Here is a 13725-nt window from a genome sequence, read left to right as displayed (position 1 = left end):
AGGGAGGGAGGGGAAGGGGAAGGGGAAGGGGAAGGGAGGGAGGGAGGGAGGGAGGGGGAAGGGGAAGGAGCGCCAGGTGAGAGAGGCGGTCGCCGGCTCTGTTGAGGCGGTGGTACAGGCGCCGTCGCTGTGACCAGAGACCAATTCATCCTGAAAAAAGGGGCTCCAACAGACCAGATTTAGCGCTCGCGGTCGTCCCCCGAGGTTGAGGCGGCTGAATCTGACGGGGGCCACCATCTCCCTCTGCCGCCCCTGCCGAAGAAACCGGGCCGCGGACGCCCCGGCGAAGTGGCTCGCCTCCCCACCGCCACTTTGGATTGGTTCCCTCTTTGGCCGCCCACGGTGAGTCTTCTTCCCCTGAAACCTGATTGGTAAATTGAAATCTGTGAGTTAAGGTTGTGGTGTCAACAGTGAGTCATCTGAAATTTGCATCTGTTCATGACAAAGTAGGATACATGGTGCAGGTAAATTAGGATAGTTTGAGTATGAAAAATTAGGATCCATTCAGCCATGTCTTGAGCTAACATTGTGATATAAATACTCACTTCTTGATCATTGGATGATGATAGGTTGTGACATCATGCACTTGGAGATGTACACATGTATGTATCATATCATATGAAGCCAACTTCTTGAACAATTTTTTAAAATTCATGTAAACACTTGAAGAATGCCAGGATCGAGCAAGGTACCTGGTGCTGTAGAGCAAGGGCATAATCCAGGTCGAGAAAGATGGCATCAAGGTGCAACTATCGCTGGGACGGCCTTGAGGGTGCAGTTGCCAGCGACATGTACGCTGATGATGTACATGGATTTTGGATTGAGAAGGACCCTATGTAGAAGGTAGTGGCCCGGTCTACTGGTTGCAGTAAGATGATATCTTACATGTTAGATACTTTTTCTCAGTTGTTGTGTCCAGTGAAACTACTTTTGTGAGCAGTGGCTATCATCCCTACATGACTTGAAGCTGATGGATTTGTTCCTTTGTGCAAAACTGTTTGGTGATGCTATATGATTCCTCATATGAGAAGGAAAATGATGATGGTGGGTACAGTAGATTTATCCTTGATTAGCTCTGACAATTAGTAATTGTTAAAAAGACACTGGTGCGGCCTGTGACTAGCAAGATTAACCTTTTCCCCTGTTCAAATTGTCAGATGATGGCTACAGATATGGACACCTGCATACATATGGGATGTTTCCTCCGTCAATGCCGTCCTTTAATCCAGTTAATGATGCTGAAGTTTTCAATGGCTTTGGCACTGCATACATATGGGATGTTTCCTCCGTCAATGCTGTCCTCTAATCCAGTTAATGATGCTGAAGTTTTTAATGGCTTTGGCATGCAAAGCCATCCAAATGTGGAAAATAGATCTCTTGGTTGCAATGAGGGAGTTGTATATGAAGAAGCTCTACAGGTATATAATGTTACGAGTCACTGTAGAGATAGTATGTAGAGATAGTATATGCTTAATTGCCTGGTTACTTTGTTCGAAATCTAATTACTATGGATGGTAAACAGAACTTTTATGCAGCATATCAGTCAAGAAACAAAGGAAGAAGATCTGTCTCAAGGTGCGTCGGGTCGGCGATGGGTCTCTGTTAGGCATGAACTGAGCTATCAATAATTTGTATATGTTTAGTCTGTTTGTACAATTTGCCAGGTTATTTGGAGAAGGGAAACCAGTAGAAACAATTATAATTGATAAAAAATGCATGGTTGCATGTGCTTTCTCTTTACACTAAGCAATGGATAAATATTCCAGCTTTATTTTTCCTTTTGTATTTGCCTTTTTTTTCTTGGTGGCTAATCTATAACTATCCTGTAGTAATCACATTCTCTTTTTACATCAGCAGGATTTAATCGATGGAGTTCCGCTGCTAAAGGACGTGAGAGGCAGTCCCATCATTGGAAGTTTACTGTTTGAATCGCAAGGATCTGGGATTACATAAGCACATACTTTACTGAATTCTATAGTTCTATTCGTTGGCACATCGGTTGATTAATTTTGAGGTAAAGCGAAGTTGTTATCCGAAAAATACTTACCTACTTAAAAAAGGTCCAAATAGAAAAAATGTTGATTTTCAGGTATGCTAGCATTCAAATCTACTTCGGACACCAGATCACACATCAAAATTTTGATACCTGAAATGATAGCTTCAGAAGAAGGGTATCAAAATAGATTCATGGTCTCTTTGCTTAGTTCTATGCTTCTCAAAATGCTTTAGTATATGCCCATAGTATCATAGTACGAATTGTTCTGTGAGCAGTTTCCTTTGTCTACCATCAGGGATAGTAATTCATTCGGTAATCTGATACGTATATGTTCTGCATTTCTGACTGAAATAATGGTAAGTTTGGCTTTGGTAATTGGTGTGTGTAGTTTTTTCAGTTGATATAATTTGATCATGCTGAAGGCAAGATATACATCATGGTTGCTTCACGTAGCTTAAAGGTCCTGGGTCAGTGTTAAATGTGAAATAGCTTCACCGGGCAAGTTGTTTCACTTCTTTACATTCAAGAGTTAAAACCAGGGACGAAGCACAATCAGACACTCTGTTTTTGCAAAATATTTTCTACCTTCCTCTGTCGTTGAAGTGTATTGGCTTTCTTTCTTACAATACAAAACTGAAAAGTATTGTTTAATAAACTATAATAGAATTTTTCTAAGGTGGAGATGAGAAAATTTGTGAACAAGATAGAACACAGTCAGTATGGTATCTGTGTTTCTTAATCAAGGTCCTGAATTTAGCTTGATGAACTATCAATTCAAATAGATCAAAGAACAATGGTTATAACTTTTGTAGGGCATTCTGTCCTGGAAATACAATTGTTGATAGATCTGCTTTCCTGCGATCAAGAGACAAAGAAAACTGGAACGAAGCAATCCTGTTACTGAATTTTCGTATATATACGTGCGTCATCCCTCAAGAGGAGAACTCTTAGTCAGAGTCGAACTCTGCATCCTCTCCGCCTTCCCTAACCCCTCTCATAAATATCGTCTTCGGTGGCTTGGGGGAGAGGAGCGGAGTGGGGTGTGGATCCCGTGGATGCGGACGAGAGAAGCAAAACATTGATGTCGGCGGCAAGGGCCTTTCCGAGACTCCGAACGTGCTGCTTGACAGAACCTGGGCATGTGCAACGAAGGCTCGCCGCCGTCGGGATCCGGCCACCACGGGCTCCCAGCGTCAGATCCGTAGGTACCGGAACCAATCTTGCAGGCTCCGTTGGTTTCTCTCGGAGCAAGTGACGCCATTGGGATCCGGCTACCACGAGCTCCCCAGGGTTGGATCCGTCTGTCCTGGAGCCGACCCTGCACCCTGTGCTCCTTTCTCTAGGAGCAAGCAAGCGATTGCCGCTGTGCTCCTTTCTCTAGGAGCAAGCAAGCGATTGCCGCAGCAGCGGCGCGAGGGAGCGAGCTCTGCCTTGAGGTGCCACTGGGGCAGACAACCACGAGCTCCTCCACCACCATCTGATCCCCTACCCGGGTTCATCTGCTCATCTGCACCGTTATGGCGGCTAGCATCAGTACCTCTCTATCCTCCTCACCAGTTACGTCACACACCGATATCAATAGGGACTGTACCTAGCTTCGTTCCGACGCGTGGAGGCCCACCCCGTACTGCACTGTTGCAAGGTCTGCATTGCTCAAAATTCTCTCTCTACACCTGCTCTCCCTCTATACCTATAGCATCAATAACCTAAACTTCCTTTTCATAATGGCAGGACAAACCAACCCAGGAGGAGGCAAATAATGTTGTCAAGCAAACGCACATAGTACTATAGGGTCTGATCACTTCCTGTGTGTACATTGGTACTGAGTTCAGAATGCATGCCATCCAACTCATGCATCATATATAAGTGATGGCATGCTGTTGCCGAATTGTGAACCATACATCTACAAAGAAAATCATGGGAAACTTCCTTCCGTGTAAATTGTGTTTGTACAGATCAACTGCAGCTGTGGTATGTATTGCAGAGGGTTGTACATACATATTTTCAAGGGGAGTAAAAGGGCAGTTGTTGTCAACCTGCTTGTGCTCTATAACAGACTTGCTTACTAATTATGTTGGAGGATGCCGATGCTGCCATAAACATGTCTATGATTTAATGTTGCATCCCAGCTCAAATCTTGTGCCTTAATTGATTTTGTTGTTTTTGCATAGCTTCTGAAGGTCAATGTAGCCAGTGAGTGTGCCCTCGAAATCAACGTCCTTCATATTAGCATCGTCGAAGGTTGGTCCTGGCAAGACGACGTTCTTAAAGATTGCAGCTTTGACATCAGCTTTTCAAAAAGAATTGAGGGCTTTCGGCTTTTCCAAAATTGGCAGCGTTTGTGAAGTTCGTGCCTGAAAGTATTTCGAAGAGAAGTGTTTATCTTCATGTTCATAATGAAACATGCTTGGAGCAAAATTATATCTCAAAGGGTTTGTATTTGGGAGAAATCACAACAATACACTGGTGAATAAACAAGCATTTTATGTCTGTCTATGATCAATGTAAGGGTACATATGAAAGGGTCAGTATTTGGAAGCAATGAAAACAATGAACAAAACAGTATGGTATAAAACCAATTAACATGTGTAGTTATGTTTCTGTTACCTTTGAAACATGCACCAACAGCATAGGCCTTTAAAAATGACAACTTCTATCAAGTTCGCACCATCAAACTTTGCGTCCAACATCAAAGCCGTAGATGGAGTCTTGCCTTTCAGATTATCTTTATCGTTTGCGAAATTATAAAAACCGGAGATGGTGCTACACACCTACACCCCAGTTGCCTGACCAACCGTGTGACCACAAGATCCAGCCTCACATCTCTTTGGATTGGTTGATGGTAGAGGCAACCTCCAACAACCATAGCAATCAGGGAATAATGTTGCATCAGAAAAGATTTTCTACTTGACAAACTCATGATCTTTCATATAGTAGCTTGGATGGTTAAATTGGAGCCACAAATTGCTGCCCATCAACTTCAGGTACAACTGTTGTTCAATATCCAGTAGTCTGTATGCATGTTGGTTAAGAAACTGCAGGTTTGATATTTTGTTAGTTTTCTTTCAAATATTACGTGACCAAGTGAAAATAAAACACAATTATACATTTTAATTGGACTCTAGCATTTGCTCAGTAGCGTGTGATACATTTACTGTATTCTCCCGTTGCAACGCACGGGCACTTTTCCTAATTTATATCCAAAAGGCGGATCGACGGTCTAGCATTCTGCAGCGAGCAGCACCGGCGTTGCAAGGTAAGCCAGAGAAAGAAACAATATTCGAGGGCACAGGATTTTGTGGCCTGGAGAAGATGGTGTGATGTACGCATTCTAGAGACTAGAGCCAACCAGGGGTGGTGCCTCGATATTGAGCGTTATTGTACCCACTTCACTTGTGTTGTCAAGAAAATGGAATAGTGCACTCTTGCTCACAGATATCTAGCGGATTTGTGATGACGGCTCACGCTGATCATGTTGTGCTTCGTAGCTGATACTAAAGACTGAAAGGCTATTTGTTCAGGCAATCAGAATTACTAGATAATCTTAAATGTACACTTAGGCCCTGTTCGGGAATCGTCCAACTCCATAGAATACGGGAGCCGATGGAGCACCACTTTCACAACTCCCAGAAAATACACCGCAGGCCGCTCCGCTCCGGCCGCTTCAGGAGCGGAGCTGCGGAGCCGGAGAGCTGCCGAACAGGCTATTAATCATAACCCGGTGTTACCAGAACAATTTTTATTCTAGTTTTCACATTTACTGGCAGGAGTTGTGCCGTTGCATTTTATTATAGATTCGAAAAAAAGATGTAACCCCGCAGAAAAAAATGTTTGGGCTGGTGCCAAAACACAAGAGCAAATACAGAAAAAGAACAAAAGCCCTGGCTATACAAGGGATGAGTGAAAGGGCCATGTTTGCGCGATGGACACAACAGATGGTGAATGTTCGCCGGGAAGGATGGTATTTGCGAGTGCATTCACTGGAAGTTCCTTCTCAGTGAACTTTTAAAAAAATTCTCTTCGACAAATACATTACCAAATACAATAGCGTTATGACATAACCAGACGTGCCGAGAAAACCACAGTAACCCTAAACAAATTACCGGGTGTAATGACTTGTAAAGCCTCCTAGTCCGAGTCTAAAATTATGTGATATACGACTTGGTGGCATAAGTTTAGACAATGCATGTACATCACGCCCATGCATTGTCTAAAATTAACACATCAAAGTAAATAGATAAGATCTAAGTAAGCGTCTATCATTTGGTATTGCGGCCAAAGTAGTAACCCATATTATCTATACAAAAGTAGTAACCCAATGTAGTAACCCAAATTGGTATTGCGGCCAAAGTAGTAACCCATATTATCGTGCTGTGCTTGTTGTATGCTGATACCAGGAGCGAAAGACATGTTCAAGAAATCCGAATTAGATCATCTAAGCTATGCACTTCATCACCCGGCGTTACCAGGACATTATTTTTACGTGAATTGGCAGGAGTTGTGCTGTTGCATTATACTCCCTTCGTCCGGAAATACTTGTCGGAGAAATGGATGAATCTAAACGTATTTTAGTTATAGATACATCCAATTTTATTCATTTCTTCGACAAGTATTTTATCTATTTCTCCGATAAGTATTTTGGGACGGAAGGAGTACTACCTTCGTCCCAAAATAGTTGCATTAGATTTGTCTAGAGACAAATTTAAAGGCGGCTGCTACAAATAAGCCGACTGATTTCTCGCAGAAATCAGCCGCCTCGCTGGCCGTTCATTCTATTTCGATCTCGCCGTGTTCAACCGTTGGATAAGTGTACCCACTGACTGCTTCGTTCTCCTTGCCTCGCGAGTCGCGACCAAAAGCAGAGAGAAATCCCTTGCAGCTCACTCCCATCACGGCCACGCGGAAAAGTTTAACCCGAGGGCAGCGAGCTCCGGCGAAAATTTCGCAGTGTCCCACGATAGCCTACAGTGCAGCTCGAAGAGCCGCCGGCAATCGCTGCATCACAGACCAGGAGACACGGGGGTGCTGCTCCATGGCAACAGCAAGCGCCACAAAGAAGCTTCAAACGAAGCACAGACGACCCCTCCGGCGGCGAGTGCAGCTCCGACGACGCTTCAGTCCAGCTCCAGCGGCGCTCCATTGCAGCCCCGGACGGCGCTCCAGTGCAATTTGCGTCGGCGGCGAGCAGCGCTGCGTGCTGCACCGCATCACCGGCGGCGAGCGACGCTCCATTGCAACTCCGTCGGCGGCGAGCGGCGCTTCAGTGCAGCTCCGCGTGCTGCACCGCATCACCGGCGGCGAGCGGCGCTCAACTGCACTCCGGCCTCTATGCTGCCTTGCAACACCGGCGGCGTTCAGCCCAACCTCTCATGCGTGCTGCGTTGCAGCACCGGCGCCAACGAGCTTCGCGTTGCAACGACGGCAGCATCGCCGAGTCGTCGGGTCGCAGCACGACGAGGGCTGCGTTACTGCGTCACGGCGCAGGCGTGTGGGTCTTGAGGAGTAGCAAGTGAAGATTGGGAAGCAGGCCATGGCGGTTGGGACTTGGACGGGAGGCCATGGGAAAGGGGATCGAGCTCGTTGGATTTTGACTGGTTCGTGTTCCAGCTGAAGAGATAAGGCCGGGCAGGTGGTGGGCGGCCCCCCACCAGGACGCGTGGCGTCCGTAGAGCGCGGCTTAAGAGAGGGAAAATTCATCCGGTAGAAAATAAACGTTTCCCAATTTAAAAGGTTTGTCTACGACACATCTAGATGTATCTTGGTTATTGCACATCTAAGTGACACAAGCAAGCATATAAATGAAAAAAAGGAAAATATCCACATGAATCTTCGCGTAAGATCAATGATATAGAATTTAAATGTGCAATATTTATCACACATCTAGATGTGCTTTAACAAAACTGAATTTAAAATGATAATTTGGGATAGAGGGAGTACTAATTATAAGGGGAGACACTTTGCGCGGAAGCACAGGAGCAAAACAGAGAAAAGTGCTGGCTATACAAGCAACGGATGAGTGAAAGGCCACGTTTGCGCGATGGACCAGATGCAGATCAGTTTTCTTTTGTCTTCAGCCAATTGGGAGTAGAACAAACCTAAAACTTCAAATATTTGAAACAAAGGGAGTATAACCAAACGAGCCAGGAAAAAAACATGGTGACCCCAACCAGATTACCGAGCGTGGTGACTTGTTCACCTGCTAGCCAAGCTCTAAAAATATGCGATTTACAGCGTGGTGGCACAATTTTAGACAATGCATGGACATCGCCCCGAGCAACCCGTGCTTGGTTGCTCTCGCATGAACCTAAATTTGTGTAACGTGCAAAAGCCCCTGTCATGATGAACCTTGCAATATATTGGTGATGAGTATATAAAGCAGCTTGAGTAGTAAAGTCTTGTGCTATGAATGCATAAGGAGGTAAAGAGTACATATGTTGAGCTACTAAGGAAGTAATAAACCCTAAAGAAGCTAGAGCAAGACTTAACTGAAAATGAATTGAATTCTTGATTGTGTCATAAAGGCCCTTATGCCCACGCCCTAATCAACCCCTCGGAGGAGTATGCGCTTCTAAAAGATCTTTAATACCGTGCCCAATTTCGAAGTTAGTTCGACACATGTGACCAGCAATGAGAAAAATAAATGCAATAGCTAAATGATGGTGAGCCATATCGGTCAGGCGCTCTACTTTTATAAAAAGAGTTGATTACAGCACATGTGTCTGAACTTGGCAAGAAAAGTCAGTTTGATGATAAAACTTACGGTATACATTGAACTGGTGACAAATTTGATTTGGGTGTGCATCTATGGTACTTATCACGTTTGTATACGCTCCAAGGTGATGACGAGGCGCGCCGACGTGACTTGGGGACCGGAAGGCAGGGACAAGGGTTTGTGGCCTGTTTTTTGTGAAAAACACCTTGGAATTTCTTTCATCGCGAAAAAGCACCTTCATTTTTTTCCTTAAAAGATCCGTGCTTGGAGAGCCAAACAATAAGCGTTGAATTTCCTGTTCAAAATAGAAGTTGCAACGTGTGTGCCCTAACAGTCCTACTTAATCAAATTATTATTTTGAATATGACACCCTGGTACGAGAAATTTCTTTGATTTAATCAGTAATTTTAGTTTTCATAATTACTCTCGCCTGAACCTAAACTTGTGTATGTATCCTCACATGGAGTGTACTTTTTTTATAAAAAAGGGAGAGTAAATACTGGCCGATGGGTCTTTCTAACAGTAGTACTCCATCCATCCTTTTTTTACTTCACAAATTAGCTTCGTTTTAAGTCAAACTTCTTTGTAGTTTGACCAGAAAAATTATCAACATTCCCAACAACAAATCAAACTGTTATAGAACACGTCAAAAGAAATCCATCATAGAATACTTTTTCATAGTGTATTGTAATATACACTGGTCAAACTTTACTAAGTGTGACTTAAGGCAAAACAAAAGAAGCGGGGAAGTACGTAAATATCATTTGATCATAAATCAGATGGACCCCTAAAAACACATCGAAGTAAAGATAAGATCTAGGTAGCATCTATGATACTGTATGATATACCTACTTGGCATTGTGAGTTTGTGACCCAAACAGTAACCCAAATTGGTGCTGATTCAAGCTGTGGAGCAGAGTTATACCTCAGCCAGACAGAAAGTACGCCCAAACACGAGTTAATGCATTTCTTTTGAGCCAATACACGATATAATGCATGCATTAATTCTCCTGGCCTATTCAGATTTACATCACCAAAAGACGTACAAGTTGAAAGAAAAAGGCCACGACTAGGCAGACACAACAGAAAAGAAGAACAGGATTACACGAAGCAGCCTCTTGACGCACAAATGGACGGCCATCCATATCCCTTGAGTATATCCCGTGTTGGAATAAGCCACGGTATGGGTGGTGATCATGTGCGTATGTGCGCGATGATTGAGCCAGTCGCCGGTCCGTTGCCGTGTCGCGGCCGTGGCAAGGTGTACGTATGGGCGTACGTGTGTATCGTGTGTGCGTGCGCGCGCATGCATGGGGCATGTAGGTGCACGAGTACGTGCTTGTGTTTGCGTCAAGGTCTAGATCGAGTCCGGACGTTGGTTTGGCCATGTTCGAGGATAGATTAGAGTCAAGCCAGGTTTGTAGCTAGCTCCGTTGTGTAACAACGGCGGGCGCGTGATGGCATCCAGGTCAAGCGGAGGAGTGGGCAGCTCACGTTGGATGACCGGATCGCCAGGAAGCGTACGTGGGGTGAGCGCGGCGTGCGTGGGCGCTACGTTCCAGTTAGCTACAAATACAGCTGTATATCGAGTCAGTTGTAACAGTTCGAGCTGGAAAAAATCGTTGTTTGGCAGCAGGCGTTCGTCGCCACAAAATCTCTATGTGCTCACTTCTTCTTCTACCTCCGTCCCTAGAGAGCTAGCTAGGGTTAGACCCAACATTTGGTATTCAGAGCCTCGTTGCAGGAGGTGATCGCCGGCGATGTCGATCGTGCCATACGCCGGCGGGTCGGGGAGCTCGCTACCGACGCCCGTTCCCATGCTCACTGGTGACAATTACACCACGTGGGCAATCAAGGTAGAGGCCAACCTGGACGCGGCCGGGCTGTGGAAGGCAGTGGTCGTGCCGGAGGACGCGGCGGCGGCCGTCATCGCTAAGAAGGACAAGCCCGCGCGCGCCTACCTGCTCGGCGCACTCGCCGAGGACCTGCTGCTGTAGGTATCGTCGAAGAAGACCGCGGCGGAGGTGTGGAGCAGCCTCAAGGCCCGGTTCGTCGGGGCCGATCGCGTCAGGGCGGCGCGGCTGGGCACGTTGCGCAGCGAGTTCGAGCTCTTGCGGATGGACGGCGGTGAGTCGCTGGACGCCTTCGCGGGCAAGGTCAGTGGCATGGCGGCGCGCTACGCCGGGCTGGGATCGACCCTCGACGACACGGCGATGGTGAAGAAGCTGCTGGACTGCGTCCCGGATTGCTTGTACGCGGCGGTCGCCGGGATGGAGCAGTTTTGCGACCTCTCGACGCTGCTGTTCGAGGACGCGCTGGGACGCCTGAAGGTGTTCGACGAGCGGCTGCGTCGGCGTGGGCAGGCGGGCGGCGAGCGGGCAGGCGGCGAGCTGATGTTCACGGCAGCGCAGTGACGGGCGCGGAAGCGGCAGCAGGGCGGCACACGGGACGACGACGACGGCAGGAGCGTGGCGTCGGGAGGAGGAAGACGCCACGGCCGGTGCTACAATTGCGGCATGCGCGGCCACTTCTCGAGGGAGTGCACGAAGCCAAAGAAGGAGAAGAACGAGCAGGCTCTCCTCGCCGACATCGACGCCGAGGGGCCAGCCCTCCTGTAGTTCGTGGCTTAGGAGGAGAGTGTTGGAATAAGCCACGGTATGGGTGGTGATCATGTGCATATGTGCGTGATGATCGAGCCAGTCGCCGGTCCGTTGCCGTGTCGCGGCCGTGGCAAGATGTACGTATGGGCGTACGTGTGTATCGTGTGTGCGTGCGCGCGCATGCATGGGGCGTGTAGGTGCATGAGTACGTGCTTGTGTTTGCGTCAAGGTCTAGATCGAGTCCGGACGTTGGTTTGGCCACGTTCGAGAATAAATTAGAATCAAGCCAGGTTTGTAGCTAGCTCCGTTGTGTAACAACGGCGGGCGCGTGATGTCATCCAGGTCAAGCGGAGGAGTGGGCAGCTCACGTTGGATGACCGGATCGCCAGGAAGCGTACGTGGGGTGACCGCGGTGTGCCTGGGCGCTACGTTCCGATTAGCTATAAATATGGCTGTATATCGAGTCAGTTGTAACAGTTCGAGCTGAAAAAAATCGTTGTTTGGCAGCGAGGCGTTCGTCGCCACAAAATCTCTGTGTGCTCACTTCTTCTTCTACCTCCGTCCCTAGAGAGCTAGCTAGGGTTAGACCCAACATCCCGAGCGGTTGTTTCTCACCCAAAGTCCATGGATGCTCGGGCCTCCTCCCGACGAAGTTAGGAGCACGACGTACGGACTCACGGCAACGAAGATTCTCTCCGGGAATCGACCGAGAGGGTTCAAGGACGTTCCCAGCGAAGACGATGGCGCCCGACTCCTCCTCGATTACAAAGAAGGCAAACGGATGGTCAGCGACGAAATCCACGAGAACCGGCGGTGTTTTCGGTGGAGGACCGCAGCCGCACATTAGATCGGCGGTGACGGCCGCCGCCTCGGTACCGTCCTCGTTCACTTCGATGACAGCCTTGTGGACGACCCCGTTCAGAGCCAACGGCCTGCCAGTGCCGTCGTCCTCCATCATGTTGGACATGTCGGCTTCCGCCATATGGAGTCCCAACCGCTGGAGAATGCCAGATATGTCGGCCGAAAAGGTGAGCTTGAATCTAGGCAGCTTGAAGTCGCCCACCGAGACGAGGCTCGTCGGAAGGTGCGCGCGGATGAAGTTCGGGCTGGACGCGATCCTCTGGACAAGGCCTCAGAGCCCGTCGCGCTCGTCTGGGAGGAAGATGCACATGGAGAAGGACGCCGGCGGCGAAGACCACACGTGCCCTTGCCTGTAGTCGAGCTTGAGCACCTTGAACCCTTGGTGGCAGGCGATGTACTGCTCCTTGCCGCTCGCATGAAGGCGACATCAAAGGCGGTGCCGTCGAGGCGGTAGAACTTGTCGTCCTCGGTGTTGTGGCCGCTAAGGGGGAGTCCCACATGGCCTTGAAGTAGACGGTGTTGGCGACGATGACATCCGTCTCGGTGGACACCTGCTGCTCGGTGAGCACCGAGTCGATGAGGTTGTTCGTCGCCGCCGCCGCCCAGGCGTTGATCTGCTTCACGGCTTCTCCTGGCTGCAGCGTCGAACACCCACGCGTGATTGGTTAGAACTCAGAAAATAACAGTTTTACTAAAGCACATCTAAATTCTATATCATTGATCTTACATAGAGATTCGCGTGGATATTTTTTTTACTTTTAATGCTTAATTAAATCACTTAAATGCACAATAATTAGAGCAGATGTGTCCTAGACATTCCCAATAAATAGTTACCACTGCGTGTAAGAAAAAAACATGGCATAGGAAGAAGAAGGCACCGACCTTTTCACGGAAGTTGACGGTGCCGGTTTCCGTCTTGTAGGACTGGGCGGCGGCTTCGCGGAAGGATGGCCTAAGCTTCCGGGTCTCGTCGTGCCACACGCCGCACGCGAAGGAGACGCGCGGCCCGCCGCCCAGCGTGCGGTCGGCGAGGGCCTGCTCCGCCAGGCTGCGGACGATCTTGGCGAGGTCCTTGCGGGACTTGGCGCCGAGAAGGGCGAGCAGCTGCTGGAGAGTCGCGCCCCGGGCACCGACGGACGTGAGGGCGAGCGCCGCGTAGATGGACAGCGGCGAGAAGACGAGGTTGCCGGTGCCGGTCGCGCTCATCGAGGAGAGCTTGCTGATGAGGCGCAGGGCGAACGCCGTCAGGCCGGGGCACGCGAGCGCGGTGGTGCGGGCCTTCATCGTGATTCGGGAGATCGAGATCGCGGTATCTTTGTGCGCTGACCTAGGTTACGATCGGTGCCAGGGTGCTCTACTATTTATACTAGCAAAATGCCCGTGCGTTGTCATGGGTTTTTTAATTTGTTTTCATCCGATTGCACCTATGAATATAATGCATATTTTATCTCGTTCCCCACTCTGTCTACCATCCTCCATCTCTATCCCTACCCTTCTATTTCCCACCCCCGCTCCCTCTTTTTTCTAGACCCCTCTATTTCTCCATGACACAATCC

The 13725-nt window shown here is 48.3% G+C and overlaps 2 protein-coding genes and 2 pseudogenes across 19 annotated transcripts; 3 read left to right on the top strand and 1 right to left on the bottom strand.

Annotated features, from left to right (window-relative positions):
- The first annotated feature begins 33 nt into the window (after positions 1–33).
- Positions 34–4621, top strand: LOC125542936 (uncharacterized). Of its 18 annotated transcripts, XM_087546427.1 has the most exons (9): positions 35–342; positions 570–843; positions 1032–1044; positions 1158–1418; positions 1536–1575; positions 1855–2014; positions 2090–2171; positions 2809–3638; positions 3728–4031. In XM_087546427.1, exons 2-6 carry the CDS (start codon positions 671–673, stop codon positions 1926–1928), a joined length of 561 nt encoding a protein of 186 aa, XP_087402553.1. In that variant the 5' UTR covers positions 35–342; positions 570–670; the 3' UTR covers positions 1929–2014; positions 2090–2171; positions 2809–3638; positions 3728–4031. The 18 variants fall into 18 exon arrangements, 14 of the variants coding, with proteins under 14 accessions (XP_087402552.1, XP_048562115.2, XP_087402553.1 ...); XM_087546426.1 differs by having other exon boundaries at positions 34–342; positions 570–602; positions 670–843; positions 1855–3638; XM_087546423.1 differs by having other exon boundaries at positions 2090–3638.
- Positions 4622–10468: 5847 nt separating this feature from the next.
- Positions 10469–11814, top strand: LOC147978645 (uncharacterized). Its single transcript, XM_087516643.1, has one exon. The coding sequence runs from the start codon at positions 10469–10471 to the stop codon at positions 10703–10705; it is 237 nt and encodes a 78-aa protein (XP_087372769.1). The 3' UTR covers positions 10706–11814.
- LOC147978644 (uncharacterized) lies at positions 10826–11814 on the top strand (annotated as a pseudogene).
- Positions 11745–13522, bottom strand: LOC147978643 (putative serpin-Z5; annotated as a pseudogene).
- Between the last annotated feature and the right edge of the window lie 203 nt (positions 13523–13725).

The sequence above is a fragment of the Triticum urartu genome, chromosome 3A (genome assembly GCF_056163025.1).
Source record: "Triticum urartu cultivar PI428250 chromosome 3A, HENAU_Tu73, whole genome shotgun sequence".
NCBI classification, from domain to species: Eukaryota; Viridiplantae; Streptophyta; class Magnoliopsida; order Poales; family Poaceae; genus Triticum; species Triticum urartu.
The sequence above is the reverse complement of the archived record's forward strand: the minus strand, read 5'-3'. Positions and strand labels throughout refer to the sequence as shown.